Source organism: Melospiza georgiana, chromosome 7 (assembly GCF_028018845.1).
Source record: "Melospiza georgiana isolate bMelGeo1 chromosome 7, bMelGeo1.pri, whole genome shotgun sequence".
Lineage (NCBI taxonomy): Eukaryota > Metazoa > Chordata > Aves > Passeriformes > Passerellidae > Melospiza > Melospiza georgiana.
Window position 1 is genome coordinate 6,525,674 of NC_080436.1, and position 23,506 is coordinate 6,549,179.

General features: G+C 43.8%; 1 protein-coding gene across 3 annotated transcripts in view; it reads left to right on the forward strand.

Annotated features, from left to right (window-relative positions):
* The window catches only part of IKZF2 (IKAROS family zinc finger 2), a 108,190-nt gene that overhangs the window by 54,621 nt on the left and 30,063 nt on the right, over positions 1-23,506 (forward strand). For 2 of the 3 annotated variants that reach the window (XM_058027781.1, XM_058027780.1), the window contains 2 exons: positions 6,525-6,791; positions 16,506-16,673. In XM_058027781.1, coding sequence (XP_057883764.1) covers positions 6,525-6,791; positions 16,506-16,673 — 435 coding nt within the window. The remainder of the gene's footprint in view (positions 1-6,524; positions 6,792-16,505; positions 16,674-23,506) is intronic. The other variant, XM_058027782.1, reaches the window with a different exon arrangement.

Sequence of the window (23,506 nt, forward strand, 5' to 3'; positions counted from 1 at the left end):
AAAAATGGGCCCTGTGATAGATAAGAGATCTCAGCTCTTAATGCTGCTCTTGCTGGGATGCTCTTTGCTTAAATCAGAGCCCTTCCAACTTTAACTGTGGTCTTTTCAGCTTCATATTTGCCATTTGTATGGCCATTTGAGCTTAGAAGTTGTTTCACACATTTTAGTGCTGCAGTCTTCATTCCTTGTGTCTGGCCCTAGAGAGCTGAGCTGGGAGAAGCCACCAGGTGATCTAGAACCATTGCTGCTGAAAGTGTGTGGTGACATCTGGGGTGCCAAAGCTGGTTGTTGTGGTGGCACAGTACACCTGGTCAGGAGCCTGATCTGGCTGAAAAGGGTTGATTTTTCTCAGGAAGATTGGTTTTCAACCAGATTGGTGTAGCACCCAGTTCCATGCTCACTGGTGCCAGTATAAAAGAGGGAAGGGGTGGGGATTGAGGGAGGATGGCAACCACAGTTTGTGTCAGCTAAAACCTGACTGAAGCTTGGCTTAGCTATGCAACAGCATCCTAATTTAAACTAAACTTGGGTGTAACAGACCTGTTAGTCTACACTTACTGCACATACCACCTCCAGAAGATATGAAATAAGTCTTCTGTTGCATTTAGTGAGAGTTTAAATTGACTTCAGAGGTAGCAGGCTTAAACTGAGATTCTTCAATGTGAAAACTAAAAATTTCTAAGGATGCCTAAATAAGCCGATCAGTTCTCGCTGAATTTCTGGCGCATTAAGCACCTCCTTGTGGGCTTGAAGAATCCCGTTTGTGGCATGCAGAAAAGGACTCTGCACAAAGTTTCTAAAGCATTCCTTCCTCTTTTTCATCAGTTGTGAACTATTTGGTTTGATAGAACTGTTGTGAATGAGCAGAACCCTGCAGAGGTCACTCGTGACAAGATGGTATCACCATCTACCATCTCCCTGGCTCGGTGGCCAAAAGTGAAATCTTTAGAGCTCTCAGCAAAAAAATTTGACATGCAGCATTGGGAACGTCCATGATCGCACATTTTGGTACTTGAGTCAAGGAAAGAGTTGGGTAATTTCCTCTTTTGCAGGTGACATTCACCCTCATTTGTTCCATCCAGATTCAGCGGCTTTTCTCTCTAAGCCTCCAGAAAGCTTCAGTCTACCATGAGAGCAAAACTGGCTCCTTTGAAACACACCTTTCTAACCCTTGGCTGAAACATCTTCCATTTCAGTGTTGGAAGGACAGCACTGCCCACAGTTGCCATTGAGGAGGCATCTTCCTTTCTCCAGATGTGGTGCACACTGATCTCACTGTGCTTATTCCTCAGCATCACAGCTTTGGAGGGATGCCTGCTCCCCAGGAGAATGGGAGACCTGCTCATTTCTCAGGAACTAAATAGTATTTGCTAAAGCTATTTGCTTTTTAATGTCAACCTGTTGGCTAAGTACTTTGTGGCTATGAGGTGACAACAGAGGCGATTCTGTGCCCTGTTTTGCCACTGCTTGGCTGGCATTCTCACCCCTTGTGTGTGTGCCCTTTTTAAAAAGGGGAGACATGCTGGTGCTCCCTTGTTTACACATTTAATAGCTCACAATTAAGCTGAAATGAACTTGAAAAGAGTCGTTAACTAAGGCCGAAATTCTATCAGCAACAAGAAACTCAAAGATTAAGTTTTCTTTCACCCAAGACTATTTTGTACTATTTCAGGAGGGAAGTATGTTTGAACATGCATTAAAGTCTCACTACACTTCTGGAGTGATGTAAACACCGTCTTTAAGGACCCTTTTTGCTACCAGAGTGCTCTTAGACTGAACAAGAGCCAGGGATCATTGTTTCCAGCTTCTGGCATTCCCTACCTTGAACTTTCAAAGGTTTCTCCTTTGAAGGGTTCTCCCCCTTTCTCCTTTAATTTTCATCTTATAAAACACTCATGGGTTTGCCATTCTGGTTCTTAAAATTAACTGTATTACACTCACCCTTGCAGAGTGCTTTTGATAGTGTAGAAACAGGGAGTTTAATAGTATGGGGACACATCAACTTCAGGGCTTGTGATGTGTAAGAATTGGGTTCAAAACCTGTTAGAAACTGGGTCATTTTCTATTTGTCTGTAGCTGCCAATTAGCAATGTCATTAATCCACTGCCTAGGAGAAGTGCTTGATTAAAATAGACAGTGTCACTGACCACTGACAGGACAATATGCACAAGGCTGTGCTGTAGCTGCCTGTCATTGTGCTGCTGTTTTCCAGAGGGAAGTAACAATTTTATAATTTCTCTGCATCTGGGTGTAAAGACAGGCACATCATCCAGGCTTTGAATGACAGGGAGCCTGGAGAGGACACTGTGCTTGCTGGTGCCCACCTGGCAGCCACTCCCTGGCCCCTGTGCTTAGGGAACACGTTGTGTCTGTGAATGTCCTTCGCTGTGCTCGCCCACGGGGCCATCCAAGGCTCCTCGGGGGCGGCAGGTTTGGGTTTTGCCTCCTCAAGGATGAATGGCTGAGGCTGGGCCAAAGCTTTGTTTGCTGCTGGTGGGGGAAGAGGTGTGGGAGGCCTTGAGGGGTCTGGCTTGACTTGCTGCTGCTCTGGGGGCAGCAGGAAGGGGCTGGTGGTTCATGGCTGCTGCCAGGAAAGGCCAGCCTCCAGCTGGAGACCACAAAGCCCAGTGACAGTGGCCAGCCTGGCTTTCCAAGGCCACAGATAAAATAAGCATTGACCTAGGACAGCAAACAGTGGAGGAGACAGAGGGGTACAGTCCTGCCTTCTCCCTGGTGTGTGACAGGAGGAATTCTGTTTCTTACTGGGAATTGCACTCTTCTTCCTTGCTTAAGATGTCCAGGGCTTTATTTTACTACCTGAGTATCAAATCTCTCAGCAAGACAGGAAGTTTCTTTTTCCCCCATCTCACTTTTGAGGGGAAAAATTTCCATGACAGAGGATGAAATACCAGGAATGTTTTTTTTAGGTGGACCTTCCAGCTTCTGGTTTGTAGCCACACTAATTTGTGGGTGAAGGAAATATTTTTGTACTAAAAAGTTCCCAGGAAACTGTTTAACAGGGAATTGAAGTTTAATTGGCACTTATGAGACATTAACAATAATTGTATTCAAGTTGGCCACTCAGGATAAAGTGTGATTCAGGATCAGCTGATTTATGTGCTGCACAAAAAGAAAGAAAAATACCCTAACCCACCAAACCAAAAAAAATAAAGAAAAATGAAAAAGAAAGCAACATGAATGTGTGGACTGGTGAATATGTGCCATTAGCTTCATATTCCCAAGTAGAAGCTTTTGTGGCGCTTGTCATCTGTTTTCCCCCACAAGGTGTTTTGCCAGACTGGAAAAAGTAGAAGGAACGTACATTAGCTGGAGGGAAATGGTTTGACTTCAGGTTCATGCTTTTGCAGTGAGCTGGATTACAGTTTTATCCCTGCTATCTCTTTTGCTGTCATTCTTTTTTTTTTTAGGAATGTCCCAAAAACTTTAAAAAACCCTAACAAAATCCATTTACTTATTTATGCTTTTATCAAGCTTGTGAACAAGAAAGGCAAGGGAACACGGGGTGAAATTTGATGTGGTGCCTTGTGTGTGATGCAGGATAGCCATCAACATCCCTCGAACGTTTATTTTTCCTTTGCAGCAGAGTTCATTGTGAAAACAAAGACAGTGCCACTAGTAAATGATTGCAGCTTCCGAGGCCGGCTGAGAACAGAGAAAACAAACTATATGCAATTGAAGTGCCTGTTTGTTTGCAAGCTGCCTAATATATACAGCCAAATGATGTAAGGCAGGGGAGATGACCTGATTAGCAAAGCCCTCGCAATGAGCCGAGGAGATCCCTGCTCCCCTCCTTGGAGACCTGGTCCCAGCTGGAGGAAACCTTTCCTCAGCTACCAGAGGGTTTCTGAAAATGGCAGTGGCAGTGCTCTGTGTGCATGAAGGTGAGGGAAGGAGGAGGAACACGCAGCCTGCACAGCTCATGGAATAGCTGGGATGTTTTGAAGGATGCAGCTTGAATTCCTTGGGCTTTGTGGGGAGGCTGTGCTTCAGCACACAGCTCGTGCCACTTGGTTTTGCTCCTCATCCTATGGCATGAAAGCATCATTCAGCAGAAAGAAGTGCTCGGGGAAGCAAGGTGAAGTAAGTGGTCTTCCCATTTGTACACTCCCCCAGCCTTGTTTTCATGTGTGCCGAGCAGGCAGAGCTCCACAGCTGTGAATGAGAAGTTGTGGTGCTCAGCACTAAGTGCACTCAAGTGTTTATTACTCCGAATCAGAGAAACAGACAAAAACTTATGTATGTAAGAAAACATGCAAGACACAAGACTTGTGAGTACATGTAAATATGAACAGTTGGGATGTGGCTTTTGGATATTTTGTGCCAGGACAGCGTGCAGGCTTGTGGCAGCAACCTGGGCTTTTAGATGAGGAGCCCAGGGCACTATTTCTGGCTCTGCTGTAGCTACTTGTGTGGCCGAGTGTGTGAAACACTGCTCCTAAAGCCAGCGAACCGTTTCTTTGGGCTTCATTCTCAGGCTTGCTGAATGCCCCAAAAGGCTGCTATTATTAGAGGGAACTGCCATTCCTTCCCTCTGAAAGTGGGCTGTCCATAAATCACCAGTGTGTGCTTTCCATGGGGAGGTGGGTCTGGGACCTCAGCTCTCTCCCTGACAGCCCACAGAGCTGCCAGAGCTCCTGCTCTTCCTCCTTTCTGCTCAAAAAGGGTAGATCCTCCCAGGCAGAGGGCTGTTGGCTGTGCCACTTGGGCTTGGCACCAGGGCAGGATGGCTTCCCATGGATTTTCCTGCTCCCCCATGCAAACTGCCTCTTCTTATCTTGTTTCTACCCCAGGGCACTGCCTACTGCCATGTCCTAGCTGACCTCTCAATTTGGGCTGTTTTTTACTTTTTTAAGAACAATAAATGCATCTCTGTGGCAACAACAAAAAAAAAAAAAAATTAATTCCCTTCTCTAAGTGATGCACTCAAATATTTTGTAGTTACAAAAGACCATTTGGATGGCAGTGCCTGTGCTGATACTGGTCTGCTGTGATCTGATGCAGCAGTGTCCTTGCTCTGGATGGGCTTTGTCATAACAGTACTTTCTTTTTATTTCTTAGCTCCCATTAGTGCCTTGATGAGTGGTGGAAGAAGTTTCAACAGTTTTATGATTAGAAAGAAACATCTTGCCATTGCTTGGTCTCTGGTTCCTTTACTCTGTTCATTATGCTTTCCCTGGTAGGAACAGAAGTGTCAACATCAGTCTCTGAGCCCTGTGTTTTCTGGGAAGGGGAAGAAGGGAAGATGAAGGAGGAACTCTAAATAGTAGGGTTTTTTCTTCTGACATTTCCAGGCCAGCTGTTTGAGACTGTGATTGCCTCAAAGTGTTTACTTATAATTCTGTCATTGGTTCATGTATGGGACATGTGGCCAGAGTTTGGTGACGCTGGGCAGTGCCAGGGCACAGATTTGTGCTCCTGCTCTGCTGCTGTCACCAGTGCTCGTGCCAATGGCCTTAGTACAGAGGTCAAAGACTGCTTAGATATGAAGGCTGAATCACCTCCTTGTTAAACCCCTCAGCAGGATCAAGGCTTAGGGAAGCAGACACGTGGGCTTGCCTTCTGGCTGACACTGTGGATGGAGGCTCTGACTCTGGGACAGGCCTTTTGGCACCTTTGACCAACTCTTGAGGCAGTGAAATGGGGGCATTTGGTGATTGAAACACCCCTGCACTGACACCCCTTTGTGAAAAACCCCGGTACATTTGTTTCCTTTAAAGGCTTGCTGATCCCACAAGCTCTCAGTGGTTAGAGGAGGTTTATCCTGTCACCTGAGGATCACAGAAATCAGCAGTGAGCCTGCCAGTCTCACCAGGCAGATGTGAAAGTTCTTCAACTGCACGTATTTCGCTTGCAAATATAAATAATCCAGCAGTGTAGGCTTTGCTGCAGCCCTGTTTGCCTTGGCAGTGTCCCATTGACATGAATCAGAAGGTGGGAGCAAAAAAGCACTGGAGGCTCATCCTGAGACTGGTCTCCCCTCCATCAGGGAACCTGTCCGTGCAGGCAGGGTGATTGGGAGATTACTGGCACAGCCCACAAGCCTGGCTTCACTAGATCTTTGCATTTGGAACAGTCCTGCTTTGTTTCCTTGTGCTGTGCCTTTGGGAACCTTGCCTCTCAGGGCACTGGGCAGGAGAGGCCTGCAAGGAGCAGCTCTGGGTTTGTCTCCTTGAGAAGAAGGCAACTCTCGTGGCTCAAGTTGACAAGCAGGAGGTCAGTTCTTAATCCTGCTGCATCCCTGCAATTTTTGGCAGGTGTCTGGGTCACACTGTACCCGAGTTCTTAAGATTTAAAATAGGGATAGAAATTAGGAATTGAAAAAAACCAAACCAAAGGCTTAAAGAAATAAGTGGTTTTAACTTGTGATGCCATCACCACCATGAGACTCGTGATGGTTTGAGCTTCAAGGTCGTGATTTAATATTAATAACAGTAAAAAGTTTATTATGATATCGGGAAGTGGAAAACACATGGGTTCAACTTTATTTTTTTTCTTTATTTCAGCGAATTCAGTAAAGCTAGAAATGCAAAGTGATGAGGAATTTGACAGGAAGCCCCTGATTCATGAAGACATTATCAGAGCTCACGATGGAGGAAGCAGCCTGGAAGATCCCTTCATTGGGAGTAACGAGATGGTGGATAACAGAAAGATGCAGGAGCTATCAAGCGAGGGAGGAATCCGGCTTCCCAATGGTAAACTGAAATGTGACGTCTGTGGCATGGTTTGCATTGGGCCCAATGTGCTAATGGTACATAAAAGGAGCCACACTGGTAAGCAGCTGAAAGAAAATCTGTGGCGGTGTTGATGTTACCTGACAACTCTTATCTTTTCCCTTTTCATTCTTGGGGCAGCAGGAGGCTGGGGAGGGGGAAAATGGGCTCCATTGGGTTTGTTTCTCTTCCTGCTTTCCAAACTGTGTTGCTGCTCTCTTGCTGGTGAGCATGGTGCTTCCTTTACTTTGATTTCCAGCCTTTTGTTCATAAAAACAGCGCAAAAGTCTGGAAATTGCTTTTCTTGCTGTTCTCGACTGGAGCACCACGGTGGGGGTCATTCTCTGGCACGGTGGCTCGTGTTGTTCCTGTGTGTGCAGTGCAAAGCTTCTGAGCCTTTAAAGGGAGTCTTAGATGTTCTGCCATTGGAGGTGCTCACAGGTGGACAAGACCAGCAGCTTCCTGGGGATCTCACACTTCTTTTGGAAGTGGCTGGGCCTGGGATGAGCAGACCCTGGAGGGGGACACTCATTACCCAGCGATCCTGATGCCAGGGTGGGCTTGATGCTTGTGTGACAGCTCCCTCAGGGAGACCTCAGCTGAGCCACCCACCTGGCCCCTCTACACCACCTCAATGCCATTCTAGAGGCAAATTTCAGTGCTTGGTCCCTCCCAGCACTTGTTTTTTTTATTTTATTACCATTTGGAGCCCCAAACAGCTTATCAGGCTTTTGGGTTTGGGAATTTAAGAGACACTAGGAACCTCTGCAATATGCTGATAGGGTGGGTCTTTGTGGTTTGAAAAATGAGGTCTTGAGCTTAAACTAGGGTATTTTGGGGGATTTATGGCTAAAATGGTAAAATGGTGTGCCCAGGAAGCTGGTACTCACTCCCCTGTGCTGCCCACTCCTCAGGTGGGAGCAATAGTCACCTCCAACAGAAGTGTGCAGGTGGTGCCAGAAGATGATGCTCTCTGGTCTTGCAGCAGTCTACCTTTGATTCAAAAAAGCACTTAAGCTTGTGCTTAACTTTTATGAGATTTAAGCACATGTAAGTCACCTGAAGGGCTTCAAGATACGCTTAACTTTGGATACATGCTTAAATCTTATTAAGGTTAAGCACAGGTTTTTGTGGTGGAGCCTCAGCGGGTGTTTGTTGTTTGCATTTTTTGGATATTTTGCTTTTTATCTTTGCTATTATTTAATGGGGTGAGAGACTCACGCAGTGAAGATATAAAAAGAAAGTTGAAGATCTAGAGTAAGAAAGACTGTGTAATCCCTTTGTAAACCTGGTAGTTTGTAGTCCAGTAGTGTGCCCTTGATGGGCAAGAAATCAATAGAATTTCTGTTCAGAGGAATAATAAATATATATTACATAGTTAATCTCCTGTATATGAGTTGTATTGATAAAAACTTGACCTAAGTGTGTAATGCAAAGCGTGGCAGTATCGTTTATGATGCACTCATGATTTTAGACAGGAATTATGAGAGGGGAAAAGCATTAGCTGGACAATCAAAACCTTGATTAACAATTTGACGTGCTCTTACTAGAAGAGAGAACAAGAAACCAGAATGTACCAGACTGAGTCTCCAGCTTTCAACCTCCCGAAAAGTTTTCACTGGCGCTTGCACGTATCTGAGCATATGTACTGTAGGTGCACCAGGGTCCGTGTATTTGAACTCGAGCAGCTAAACTAGCTGTGCTAAATTTAGATTTAGGTACTTAATTAAATGGTCTGAATTGCTGAGATACTGAATAGCTGGTGCATCTTTTAAAAAACAGGCAAGCTGCCTTTTTCATGTGAAAAGAAAGATGTGTAAATTCAAAGCGAAAGAAACAAAATCTCCTCTGCGTGCGGGCGAGACGGCCGTCTGCGGGTGCATGGGCAGCAATTGCATAACTGGTAGCTTTTTCCTTGGGGCTACTGCTGGTTCCTCAGAGAGCTCTGACTCTTTTCCCATCAGAGCAGAGGAGCTAGGATGTGCTGTTCTATACAGATGATTTCAAGCATATAGAAATGGAATTTCTTTTAATGCGCAGCTCGGTGCTCTGTTCTCGGTTAACCAGTTGGCGAATTTCACAGAGGATGTTTTTTTCCCTCCACTTTGTTTGTTTGTTTTTTAATACATGCTGCTACTTTGCTGTCCACAACAGAAGGAGAAGTTTGCTTGGATTTCCACATCCTGGATTTTGAGGCATATTTTTAACATACTGCTGGTATCTATCTTGTAAAGTGCAGTATTTTAAAATATATTGCCACTTCCTCAGCAGTGGGGCGTGATGGGCTGGCCCCAGCTCTGGAATGAGCCCTGACCTGTGGGTAGTCTGGTTTTGCAGCCCAAGGGAGAATGGTGGAGAGAAGGGAGGTTGTCCCTAGTGAGTGGAAACAGATGACATTCTTTATCAGCTAATCCAAGTGGCATGTACATCCCTACCTCTCAAAGCCAACTTAAGCATGTTTTGGGAGCTGAATCCTGCTTTCCTCTCCTCTTTAACTGCACACAACCAGAGCATGATCTGGCCAGTTGTTTGCATTGGCAGAAACTGAAGTGCTTTTCCCTTCCCCGAAAACCTGTCAGCATTTTATGTAAGTCACCCAAAATGCTGTGGTTCCATAGCAGAGGCTGTAATTTGTGTGTGTGTGCTGGGACGAGTGCAGCTTTCCCTGCACAGGGGATCGAGGCTTGGCAAGAAGCTGTGCTGTGGGCTCTGGCTGTGCTATGCACAGAGAGGGGCATTTCTCCAGCCATGATTCCTTTGTTCCTGAAGAGCAGTTGTCTTCCCTGGCAGATTATGGTAGTTTAGTCAAATAGATATACAGGCATGGGGAAAATAATCTGTGTTATGGGTGAGGCCAGAGTAGGTGAGCTCAGTGTCCCATCTCAGATCCTGGTGTGCAGTCAGCCCTTCCTGTGATAGATCAAGCTGGGAATTGCTCATTCATCCCTCAGATCGTGGTCTGGGTGATTCTCTGGGCTGCAGCCCCTCCATAACAGGGCCCGTGGCACTGCTGGTTGTGCCAAACACAGCATTTCTCTGAAAAACTGCTAATTGAGGTGAAGTGTTTTTGTACTCTGCCTGGGCACCAGGAGAAGGCCTTTCTATTTATTTGTCACTGCTGACACAAAATAAATCAAATGCTTGGTGTGGGAATTGAGTGTGGTGCAATCCCTGCATTAGTGAACAGGGTAACCCTCTCCCTCATGTGCCACGTCCTTGTGTCAGAAAAATATCATGAGCTGCATTTATTTCCCTCTTTTCCCATCCTGTGTTCTTTTGGTCCAAATTTCATACTCCACAGCACATTCCTCAAGTTGCAGGGTCTCTCTCAGGTTTTTGTTACTGCAGGACATGACTTGGTCATAGGATATTGCCATTGGATGCTTCAGGGATTTGTTCTCTGGGATGGAAAGGGAAGGGGGGAAGGACAAGAGGCAAATAATCCAGGTTTTCTGAGATCATGAGAAAGAACCTCAGTGATTTCTCACCTCTTCATGCTTTCTGCTGTGGGCCTGAATTCAAATTTCCTTGCTCTTTGTTTCTGGTAAAGCAGAAACTGTATTCTGCTATAGCTGTGCTGATACCTGTGTGCTCTGCAAGGCCCACATGTTGCTCTCCCTTTTGCTGCCAGTTGTGACCCTTTTTAAAATTTTTTTTTTCTCTGCTGTAGCATCCAGTCCCTTATCCAGTTCACTGCTAGATTTTAAAATGCTTTTTATTTCTAAGGGAAGTCTGGCATCTTAAAATCATGGAATGGTTTGGGAAGGGACCTTCAAGCTCATCCCATTCCACCCCTGCCATGGGCAGGGACACCTTCCATGAGCCCAGGGTGCTTCAAACATCATCCACCCTGGCCTTGGGCACCTGTGGGGATCTTCTCATCCTCATTGTTTTATGAAGCACAGAGGTTAAATGCTTTCTCTGTGTGGCTGCAGCAGCAGCACAGTGGCAAAGCCCAGCCTGGGCAGAGGCAGTGGGGACATCAACCTTGCCCCACTCTTACTTTGACCTGCTGGTGTGTTGCTTTTAGGCTTTTTTTGGGCTGTTGACTTCAGGATAGTCTCAGATCTTTGCTTGGACTCCACAAGAATTTTCATACCATAAGCCAGTGAAATGAGTTGTGTGCCCATGAGGGGGATGTTCAACCTCTGCTTTGGCATCCTTAGTGTTACAACTGAATTTATGAACCCTGGAACTCTGAATGCAATTTAACTTTTCCAACATGCAGAGTTCAAGTTTTTATGACAGAAGTAATAAATGAGGAAAAAGCCCTGTTGTATTGTTCCATATAAAAGGTTTCTATGCCTAAGCAGCTAACCAGGAGGAAATTTAAACAAATGGTCATATAAACACATTTTGATTAACTCCACTGGACTGCCTCTCTCATTTTGCTGGCAGAAAGGGTTTTTTGGTTTAATTTCTAATTTGTAATCTAGTGCAGCCTTCCTGTCTCTTGCAATGTTAAAAGATTTGACACTGAATCAAAAATTTTAGGGCTAAATTTCTGAAAGTCCAGTTTTCTACTTAGGTTTGAAGTCTAACTTTCTGAAAAGTTATCTCTTTTCCTACTTAAGCATAACAAAGGGAAGCTGAGATTTTTGAAATTGCTCTGGGCAGAAGGATGAGTTTTACTTGCAGCTCTCAATAACTAAATTCTTCTGATAGTTTTGCCAAGTTCACTTAAAAGATTTTTCTGTCTTAAGAATGCAGTCATAAATTTGTGCAGAGGACAATTGGAAATCACCCAGGATTTCCCAGGAATTTTTCACGAGAGATTTGTCACTACTGTTTTATAATAAATTGCCCTGTCTGGAAGCAGGTTTTTTCCTAAGAAAACCCCTACTAAAATCACTGATTTCATGTGATGTGCAGGCTGTTGAGTGAATCAGATAGAACAGTAAGGAGGTAATTGTGGTCCCTGGAATAACAAACAGAGAAATGGAGCAAAGTCTGCTGCTCTGTGTCTCGTTTGGGTAAATGCAGGTTGGAGCTGCTGTCACTGCTTTGGGAGCACTGCTGATAATTCCCCTGTGTTCCTGGGACAGAGCAGAATCACAGCAGTTGCAGCATCTGATGGATTAGGGGAAATGTTTCATTTTAACAAAATGCATATTAACAAAAAGCTTATTGTGGAAGGGTGAAAATTGGTATTGTTAGCAAGAGCAAATACTTTCTGATGGCAGCACGGGCACAGTAATTTTGTATTAAGAGGCTGGAAAGGAAAAATCCCGTTTGAGAAGTACTTAAGCTGTACTTTGCATATCAAAAGTATCTGCCACACAAAAAAGGTTGAGTTCCCAGATACACGTTTAACCAGGAGAGATGTTGAAGCCCCTCTGGACCTGGATTTTATGTAGCAAGACTGCTGCTGCAGGAATTCCCTGCCTGTGCTATTGAGAACCAGTGCATTAATTTGTGAGTTGCTCCCCGTTTGATTTCAAAGGGACAAATGCAGGAAAATCTAAATCTCCTTGTTTGCCAGGTCTGTGCAAACACTCTCAGACAAATTTCTGTTTTAATACAGAAAATCTCTCAGCTTTGCAGCGAAAATATCAGTGTTTTGCACTGGTCTGAGATTCAAAGAAGGTTAACTCATAGTGAAACTTGTGCACAGCACTTCCGTGCCAAGGCGGGAAAGGAGTGCTGTTGTGCAGGGAAGCTTCCAATTAAGCAGAAAAAGGAGTTGGTTTGCTTTGTGAAACAACATTCAACATCTGTGAAATCTATTAGCAGGACGTTCACCGGTTCATTCGCCTGGTTTCAGGTTGTATCAGCCAGGCAGCTCTCGTAGCTCGTGCAGTGAAGTCTCCATCCTGCTGTCAGGTATGAGAGATGCTGTGAAAGAAAGGCCCATGTCTTGCCTGTCCTCTCTTCAGGGGGCCACTCACCATTTGTCTCAGGATTTGTTTACAGAGAGCAAGTTAACCTGTGCACTTCAGATACCTGTGTAACTCAAGAGCAGTAATATTTCATTACTGTTACTCATTATTAGTTTTCCTGGAGGAGACACAGCAGTAATGGACTGTGAGGTTTCAGCAGTATATTACTATAACTTAGAGGCAAATATTGAAATAATACTTTTTAATTAATATTTTAAGTGTAAAATGATAAAACTCTATGGATGTATTTATTAATTAATTTAATTATTCCCTGGCACAAGCCCCTCTTACAAAGCCTTTAGGAAAGATAATACTTGGCAACTCTGGCTTATCTTGCCTTGTCCAATCCTGAAGTAACTTAGGTAATTAAATTCCCTCTGCTGGAGAGCAAGGGTTTTTAGGCATTCCTGGTTTTGTCTGGCTTTAGACTCTAAATCTGGAGTTGAAAAGAAACATCTTTTTTGTTTGGTTGGCTCTCCCTCCCCCCTTTGCCACTCTGAAAGTCACTGAGTTGGAGGCATTTCTGCACTGGTTTAGCTCAATAATAGAGAAGAGGTTTAACACTTAAAGTAGATGAAAAGTTTTTTGTAGTTACGTTGCAGTCACACAGTTTGCAGTGCTGAAAAGCACAAAGCTTGCTTAGCTGCCTTTCAGCAGAATTCTTATTTTATTAAATCAGTGTAAGTACATGGAGTCAAGCAGGAAATACATAGCTGTAAGTGATGGGGAAGCACACCATGCTTATAATTCTCATTATTCTCTTGGAGTCGTGTGTGCTGCCTTTAATAGATCCATAGTTCTGGGTATGTCTGTGTTGCCATCACCCCCCAAAAACACTTAAAGCACAGTCAGGGATCATCATGTAGAGAAAAGCTGTGTTTAAAGACTTTTTGTGAGTGGATGTTTAGTTTGAAGTATGATTGATTTCAGCTTATGGATAAAACCTCTGAGTTTTCACAGGAAAGTGAGGGAGGTGAATAAGGATGTCAAGGTTGTTATGTTGTTACTGGTAAGTAATAATTCTAGAGAACAGTTCACAAAACTACCAGGAAAAGGCAGCAGGAGAAATAATTGGAACACAGTCTTCTCAAAGCATTGAAGTGATAAAAAAGGGCTTGTTTGCTAGTATCTGGGGTGGGCATCAGACAGCACAATTCTTGGAAAACCAACAGAATCTTCTGGCTATGCAGTCCTTACTGCTCTGTGCACCCTTCTATTGGCTAATGGCCTCTCAGATTAGCTGTGCTAAATGTAAAAGCTGCTAATCAATAGCACGAAGGTGTGACCAAAATTGCATCCCTCAAGCCTGCGGCTTAAACAAGGAGCTGGAATCGAGTGATTGGACAAAAGTGTAACAAACACATCAAAGCAGCTATTTACCCGGAATGGAGCCAGTAGGAGAAATGAATTCAGGCTGCCTTTAAATAGATACAAAGGTTATTTAAGGTAAAGTGTGCTATTGGAGCGGATCTGGCTGTTGCAAGAGAGGAGCAGACTCCGGGTGATTTTGTGGTGAGTGTTTTCGTGTCGTCTTTGCCATCAAACTGTGGTGCAGTGGCTATTTGAATTCCTGACTGAAAGCTTTCAGCATCTTTAGAGCAGCCAGTTTTTGGGGGAGTAATACCTGCTCATATGTGGCCTCCAAAATGTCAGAGATAAGTGGGTGATGTACTGGGTAAAACGCAGTAGCTGCATAATTTTAAATACAGCAGGAGTAAAAGGAAAGACTTTCGACTTGGTAAGAAACGTGCTACCTTCTTTCATGTTGTCATCCTGAAACTGAAGCTATCATTCCAGAATACTCAGAAATGTGTCAAAGGAAAGGGTTTTGCCTGTTTTCTCAGACAGCGAAAGCAAAACAGAAAAGAAAAAAAAAGAAAAACCCCATGTATTTTTCTACTGCAGTCTCTTTACAGATCTCTGTTATGGACATTTTGAAATGATGTAAAAGAAGATAATGGCTAATCAGATCATTTAAGTATAGTGTGGGAGTTTGAAAGGGAAACCACAAACTCTTTATCAATTCTAATGAGCTTGTGTTCAGAATATTGGAAGAAGAACTTTATGCTGTGATTTTTTTTTATTATTATTACTCCATAATGTTCTCAGTGAGACTGTAGGAACCTTAGTATCTCCTTGAGTACCTCTGTGGCGGCCTCAGATGTGACTTCCATCTCCCACATGTGAAATAAAGTTGCAGAGTCTGGCATATGCGTGGCACACCTTGTGCTGCCCTCCTGGCAGCATCATAGTCCTGGCAGTGATTTGATCCACTGACACAAGAATTGCTGGTGGACATCTGTAAGAGCTCTCTCCCTCCCTCTCCTTCCATTTGAATCTCCAGATGTGTTTTGGACTTCACCCTAGACAGACACCTGAACTACTTTGATACACAGGTAGCATTCATTTTGTCCAGCTAGGGAGTAATTATTTTAAAGCAATTGTAAAAGAGAGATCACAGAATGCATTTGTTTTTACAAGGTCTGTGCTTCAGGCCACTGAATTCAAACTCAGAAGGTCCCAGGCCAAGATTCTGTAATAGGTGATAAGCTGAAAAATGTGGTTGAGGTCGCTTACATCTGAAATCTGATGATCAAAACTTTGTTGAGCTGGGGCCTTGCTTGGTGTAGACATTGGGAAATGCTTTAAATTGGAAGAGGGTAGATTTCAATCAGGTATATATGGAATAAATTCTTCCCTATGAGGGGTTGAGGCCCTGGCACAGGTTGCTTAGAGGAGCTGTGGCTGTCCCATCCTGAAAGTGTTCAAGGCCAGGCTGGAAGGGATTTGGAGTGATCTGGGATGGTGGAAGGTGTCCCTGGCCATGGCAGGGGGTGGAATGGGATGAACTTTAAGGTCCCTTCCAACCCAAACCCTTCTGGAATTCTGTGCTGTAAAGTCCAGCTGCAGTAAGGCACTTAGATAAGTGACTAGCACAACTGTATGCTTGTGTTCAATTGATCTGCTCAGCAGGACATAGGGAGGAGATTAGAGCTGACTGCCTGTGCAAGATTGCTGGAGCAGTCTCACCGTCCTCAACAAGTGTTGATGCAGAGTATGGTTTTGATAATGTTCCAGAAAGCCTGTGTGAGTTCATCAGGGGTTTTCCCCTAAATAATATTTTTTTTAAAAACGGTGGATTTTTTTTTAATGGACCCAATCCCCACTGTCTAAGGAAAATATGAAGGCTTAACATAAAAATAAGCTTTGGATGTGTGTGAGAGTGTGTGTGAACACATGGGATGAAGTGATAGAGTAAGGTCTGGGGTTTCTGTTAGTTTTTCATCAAATCAGTCTTGTTAATTTGTTTTGTGTAGAGTGCAAATTTGCTTGCTTTACAGTTTAATGGTATGAGATTTTTCTACACTTGCAGTACTGCCCAGAGATTGCAACCCTGATCCTCACTTGCATCCATGCCCTCCATGTCACTCTAGCAATGCAAAGCAGCCTTTAGAAAGGGCTATCAGTTAAAGTATAAGGCAAGCAGAAGGTTTGGTTTGAACCAAAGACCTTAACACCTTTGCTGAGGTCCAGTTGTTATGATCAGTTCTGAATACTCATATGGATTGGACCTATTCTAAATATAAGTGCAAAACCACAGCTATGGATCTAAATTTTCAGCAGAGCTCATCTTTTATGAAGGATAGAAGCTCTGAGGTGAAGAACTTTCAAGAAAACCAGGAAGCATTGATGACCTCAAGGAAAGAGCCTCAAATCACTATTGGAGGCTTTGCCCATTGTGCAAAAGAAACGGCCTCTGACTTTAGCAGTGCCGTGCGATGGTGGTGGTGGGGACTGTACCCATGTGCAGTGGCACTGGTACAGAGTGGGAAAGTGGCCTCTGTGCATCCTCCGATGTGTGTTGACAGCTCTCTCCCTTCCCCTTCCCTTCCAGGTGAACGCCCCTTCCACTGTAACCAATGTGGAGCTTCTTTTACCCAGAAGGGGAACCTGCTGAGGCACATCAAGTTGCACTCTGGGGAGAAACCGTTCAAATGTCCCTTCTGTAGCTACGCCTGCCGGCGGAGGGACGCCCTCACAGGACACCTCAGGACACACTCTGGTGAGCCCACCTCGGCTTCTCCTCACACCTCTTCCTTCCTTTATCACTACCGTCCCAGTGCAGCAGGTAGTGAGAATAAAGCGTAGCTCTGGCTCTGTACCGTCCTCTTCAGAGAGTGCAGCTCTCAGCTTTGGGAAAGCCTTGATGTGAATCAGAAAAGTTGTGGTTCAGCCACACCTCTCCTTTTGTGTAACTGAGCTCCTCTGCTGATGCTATCGCATTTCCCTCTCAGTGTCTCCTTGGGTGTATCCCGGCTTCGCTGGCAGATTGTTTTGACATTCTGGGGCCCAAAGTGGCTGTGAAATTCCAGAGATCACAAAGAATAACTGTGGGCTCTTGGAAGCCGGCTTTGCAGTTCATACCCATTTCTTCATCTAATAAATGCCATATGCTGGTTGAGTTCAAACTTGTTCATCTTTCAAAGCCCTCTAAATTGCATTTTTGATTCAGTTAGCTCTTGCTGTAAAGTCTCCTAGCTCATGGCAGCCACAGCACTCACCCTAGAGCTGAAGGTGGTCAAGAGAGACTGGGTTTCTCTTTTCTTAAATGAGAGGATCATGTCTGTATCAATTCTACTTGATAAGTTGTTGAGAAATACTTGTCTCATAGCTGTGTGGTGTTGGAGCCCAGCAGTCAGGATCAGCTGTGGTTTTAGTCCCTGTCCCTGCACCAGGGGGCTGCATTCTGCTCACTCACTCATCTGTGCAGGACTCCTGAGTAAGATCTTAACTTACCTCCTGAATGTTCAATCTGTGTGTTTGGGCCATCTATAAGAGGCTGTGTGTTTAATTGTTGAATGAGCAGAGATAATTGGACTGGTTGCAAGTGGCAGCATTAGGAATAAACTTCTTTGAGGTGTTAGCAAATGTGTGACCACTGAAGTACAGTGGTGGAAGTGCAACTGCAGGCAGAAATCCTGCATGAGTTTCCTGACCCTTTGTATGTATTTCTTCTCCAGAGTCATCCTCACTTCTGTAGGTGTTTCTGTTTCAGAGCATTGAACTCGTTTTAGGATACAGAGTTGCTTTGGCATTTCCAAGAATAGGAAAGGGTAAGCTAGTAAGCTTCTTCAAGCAGATTTGGGAGCATGCAGGATGCTGTATTGATGGCAAATGCTGAAAGAAAGCTTTGAACTTCCAAGGGAGTACAAGAGTTGGGACTAGGCTGTGAGAGAAATGCTTGAGCTGGATTTGATCTGAAGGTCAGTAGGGGAAAATGTCTGTGGAACTGTGAGCTGCAGTTTTCACACATCTGACTATAACTGTAGTTTCAGCTGGAAATTTAAAAAGAAAACAGAACACAATGCAAATGTTCACAATTAAAACAAAAAGGGAGTTGTGACAAAAACATATCCCATATTACCAAACACAAACATTGCAGATGAAGACCTTACAGTAGGAATATAGATTTAGTTACCTAGATACTGCCATTGACAGAGATTGTTCTCCCTGTGTGAAGAACACGTGGCTGACGGTTCTGTGTTTTGCGTGAGGATGGGATGTCAAGGTGTGGGATTTTCAGAAGGCACCTAAGCTGCTTAGCACGAGTTCCCCTGGAGCTCCTTCCCTAACTGACTTAGCAGTGCTCAGCTCTGCTCAGTTTGTGCTTTTAGGCTTTGTTTTCAGTGGAGAAAGTGTCACCCCTCTAAGCACTCACATACAGCAGCTTTCAGCACAGGGCCAGCAGGAACAGACAAATGCTCCCACAATACTCTCCAAGGCAGTTCTTAGCATTCTTAGCATCCACAGGTGAAGAGTTAAAACCTGGATTATTACCCTAAAACCTGCTATCCCCCCTCCACAAACGTGAAATGCCACTCTGGCCATGGAAGTTAAGGTGTCTGTCCCTGCCATATAAGCAAGCTGGGTTGGTTTATGCACACCTGGATCATGGAGAAGATGGGTGGATGTCCCCAAGGGACTTTAAACAGTTTGATATCAGTGTGCTGTACAAACATGCTGTGCTTTCATAAAGTACACATCAAAGTCTCTAAGTAGGCCTGGAAGGTGGAGCAGATCCAGCAGCTGTGGGAAAGGTCTTTTCCAACCCAAATAATTCTATGATTCTGTCAATGTTTGCATCTTCTTCTATTTCTGACCAGAAAAGAGGATATTGGATAAAATACAGAAAAAGAGGTTGAAAACTGTTTTGAAATAGGAGACTTCAAGCCAGTTCCAATCTGGTACAGTACACCTAGTGTCTAAATTGAGGTGAGTCTGAATATATTTTTGTAAGAGGAAAGCTCTTTAGATCAGATCCTCAGCTGATGGAAATTGGAATTACATCCTCTAAGTAAGGAAAGTACTCCTGTTTTACACCAGCTGAGAATCTGGTGCACAATTTCATGAATGCAACACCAATTCCCTTTTTTTGAATATTCTTTAAATATTCTCTGAATGTTTTTGTATATTCTTTGCCTACTTAAATAAGAGTTCTATTAATAAAAAAATAAAATAACCACGTAAAACCCCTTAATCTTTTCTCCTTCCCAAGAAGGTTTAAACTGCTATGGAAGGCAAAGTATGCTGCAAAAGGAATTGGAGAATTCTGTCTTATCTCTTTTTTTTTTTTTTTTTCTCAGTTAGTTTGACTTGTGGATTTCAGAGCACTTTACTTGTGTCACCACTTAGTCAGTGACATCTTCTCACTGTTGCTTTTTAGTCAGTTCTTCCTGTACTCAATGAAGTTTTCATACAGGACAACAGGAAAGGTAAAAAAATAAGGAAATGTAAATGCAAACAGAAATTAGCAGAAACATCTTTGATTTATCTGAAAGAGCTGATACCTACTAGTAACTTTAAAATAATTAATTTTTGTTCCTTTGGATTGATGCTCGTTCATGCTTTTTACTGTTATTTCCTGTTAGTTTGAAAATGTTTCTAAGCATCACAATCTACATTTTGCCTCCTCTTCTTGTGCAGAATCTTATCTTACTGTGTAAGTCTTCCCAAGCCGAGTGGTTAACAAAATATTGCTTCTCATCTGTAATGCTGCTACTGCTGTTTAGCCCTAAATAATTAAGGACTTATCTTGCAGTGATTTACTCCTGCAGTTATTTACCTTTTAGGAACATAGACAGTTCTGATGAACTTTATGTCTGTATTTTCCTCCCACATGCAGCTGCTTTGGTTTCAGGAATATAATGATGCCTTCAGGACATCAGTAGGATAATGCCTGGGGAGAGATTCATGCTCAGAATTACACTAAGAGTGGGCATGTACCTCAAGGTACTTACAGGACTTTCAGGTGTTGTTTTCAGAATTAACTCCACAGTTCCACAACCCAGATAATACAAGAGAGGTGCCAGAGAGGGCTTCCAGGATGGCAATGTAAGGCTGTGGAGTGCTGGAGCAGAAGTTGGTAGCCCATTCCTGCAGGATGCACTGGACAAATCAGCAGGGATTGGCTTCACCTTGCCTGACTTTTGCTGTTTTAAGGGGAAAAACATCCAGACAAAGCCAATCTGCTTGATGGCATTCACAAAACACCTTTTGTCTCACCCTGAGACATGCCTGTCTTCTCCATCCCCTCTGGAATTGCACAACAAAACAATGGCAAAGACAAAAATGAGCAAACTCCAGAAGTTTTAAGGAAGGCAGCAGAATCTGACAGGTCAATCTGATGGTTAAAGCCATCCAGATGTTGGCCTCCATACTTTGAAAGGTAGGACAGTTTTACCCCAAAATGTTGATGCTGTTTTACCTCAAAATGCCAGGCATCCTCAGGTGGGCGCACAAACTCAGCAGTTAGGTTTTGGCATGGATTTCTCTTGTGTTTAAAATGGAGCTGAGTCAGCCCTCCCCTCATAATGCTATTGTAAACATAAATGCTCTGACAGTGCTTGGAAAAGTCAAGGCTGCAGTGATGAGCAATGTGGAAGAGCCCATAGCAAACACAGGCACCTCATTTTGCAGAGCAGGACTTGGGCAGTAAGTCAGAAATGAGGGATGGGATCACTTGCTAGGGAGAAAACAAAACTCAGAATAGGTTTTGTCTAAGTGAGCATCATCCATCCATTGCACCTAGTAAGGATGGTCCTGTTTGCCAATTGTTTAGTGCTTAAAAGGCTGTCTCATCATGTGTCCACACAAACTGTCCACATGGACATTCATTCTGGAATTTCCTGATTTTTCTTTTTACTGGGCAGCTTCAGTCATGTTCATTGCTGTGGGAGTATGTAAGTGTTATTCATATATGAAAGCAGTTTTACTGTCTGTTTCTTCCTTAAAAATGGGTACTGAGATTATTATTTTTTCATAGAAGATTGTCCTCACAACACATTTTAAAATTTGCTTTGAAGGTTCTGCTTTCCTGCCTAGAAAGTGTCCCCTCCAAACAATTTTTTTGCTTTTAAGAAATATTTTTCTTCCCACTCTTCCTCCTGCATTGCTGCTACATGTTGTTTATTTCTGCCCAGCTCTCCAATAGCACTGCACTAATGGTACCCCTTTATTTGCAGAAGAAAAGCAGAAATCCTTTGTTTTGAAAAGAAAGGCTTAGGCAAAAACTCTCAAAAGCACAATCTTAGCAAACCATGTACAGTGTGCAGGATGAAAGGCACCTATAATTAAAAAGGAAAATGCCCTGTTCATGGAAACTTTTTCCATATTTATTGGTTAGCAAATCCATCTTTCTCATGTCTTCTTGTCCATGAGGATTTTCCTTTCAGTCCTCACAACCCTGGAGCTGGATGGCAGACCTGAGGTAGAAGGATCCTGTTCCCCAAACCTGATGACACACCTCCCTCAATGCATGTTTGGGAGAGCCCCACTTCTGAGCAGCTCATTCTGGCTGAAAAATTGGATGAACAAATGCTGGAATACACAGTGCTGTCCATGAGTTCCCAGCTGTGAAAAGCCACTGAGAATTACTGATGCAGTGGCAAGGATGGTTATTAAGAATAATAAAGTCAATGTTTTAAACTGCTCTTTTTCATCTTGAGGGAACTTTTGCCACTATTAACATCTTCACTCTAAAAAGGCCCAGTATCTGCTCTGTAACCATGTTTTTGAGGATGGGAATGTCATAATTAGATGAATCTTGTGATCTGAAGTTCTCATTACACTCTGAACTGGACTAGCTCAAACACTTTGTGAATGGGGAAAAAAATTCAAAGCAGACACATGGGGTACAATCTGAAAAACCAAATGTGTATGTGAAGAGGCAAGGGGATATTCTGCATACAAATGCCATTTCTCCAAATAGGTTGGCAAACAACATCTTCCCTCAGTTGTGATGAGCTGGTGGGTATTTATGCTGTTGATCTGATACTTAGAGCTCTATTTAATCAGGCAGAGCTGCTCTTCCTCTCAGGTTTTCTTAGGCTGTTTCAGTTAAACTCAGTGGAATTACCCTCGTCACAAAATCATTTGGGGTTTTTCTTATCAGCCTGCGGGTTCCAGACTGCTTGTGAGCATGTGCACAATCCTGCAGCACCTCTGCTTCTCATTACTGCTTCCAGCACCTAGAGGCCTTCACTCCATGCTGGAGAGAGCCTAAAATCTCTGATATTCTGCTTTCCATTTATTTCTGTGTGATTTTTTAGAGGTAAGGCCAGAATGTGTATGGGGTAGGAGTTTGCTGTGCCAGGGCTTTATACCCTGGGGATCCTTGTTTAAAATTGAATCCTCTGTTGAGCCCTCTTGTATCCCATGCTTTGCTAGAGCCCCACCTGGACCTGACCCTTGGAGTGGAGGGATCTTCATTTCCAGAGCACCTACTGTGATAAATACTGGCATTTATAGCAAATACCAATTAAGGTATTGGCTATATGGAAAGATTATCTTTTATGCTCAGGATTCTCTCAGTATAGAAGCTTGGTCTTTTCTACAGAACATAATTACCACTGAGAAATCATGAATCAAAGAAATCTTTGATTTAAAGGTGCTGTAGGATCTTGATCATTCCAGGAGAAGCACGTTTGGTCTTTGTTTTCAGGGCAACTTGTGAAAAGATATGGTTCCACCCAAAGCAAGGAATGTTCACTTTTATGTTTTTGCCTTGAAATTCCATAAAGATTACCTCTTACCTGCTGTAATTTAGGAATCAGTCTTTAACTGTTCAGTGCAGGAAATCTGCTTCTGACAGATGAAACAGAGAAACAGGAGGAGTGGTCCTGGCAAACAAAGGTAGATGGGCTGTGCACCAACCTCATGAATCCTTCTCTCTCTTAGGACTAGGTATCAATTTTCTTTTCCCCCACTCCTGTCTGAGTGTGTGACTGAGACAGCAGGAGCAGATGTCCTGCAGCTCCCTGTGTCTTGTGGTGTCCCAATGCAAGCAGAGGAGGTGGTGGCACTTTCAGTGCCTGGGTGCTCCCTGTAAATTGGCTGCATAGGAAATTCCCCCTCTCCTAGGGATCACAGGCACCAACACCATGGGAGCATTCTCATTCTTAGTGTCAGTTCACAGCAAGATCAGCTGCTAAGTTTGTCCTGGTGTCTGTGAGAAGGTCCCTCCTGCTGCCTCTCCCAGTGAACCATGGCTTTGCCAGGTCTAGCAGCAAGTCCTCTGCAGTGCTTGGAGATAACAAGGCTCTTGTTCAGGCAGGAACATCACATGGGGTTATCTCTCATTAACTGTGACTGGTTCATTACTGATGAAATACCCAGGCAAGGATGGAAGCCTGTGTTTGGGATGGAACTGCTGCCATCAGTTTTCTGTGTGTCTCCTGTCTCCCCTCCATGTTAGCAATGCACATCCTGGCATCTTTACCTGGATTCTGTCCCTCTCTGTGTTGCCTCAGGCCACATGGAATGGACCAAAGCACCTGGTCCTGCCCTTCTGGGCTACAGTTTGGAGCACACACAGGCCCCTCTCTGCTGCTGGCTGCT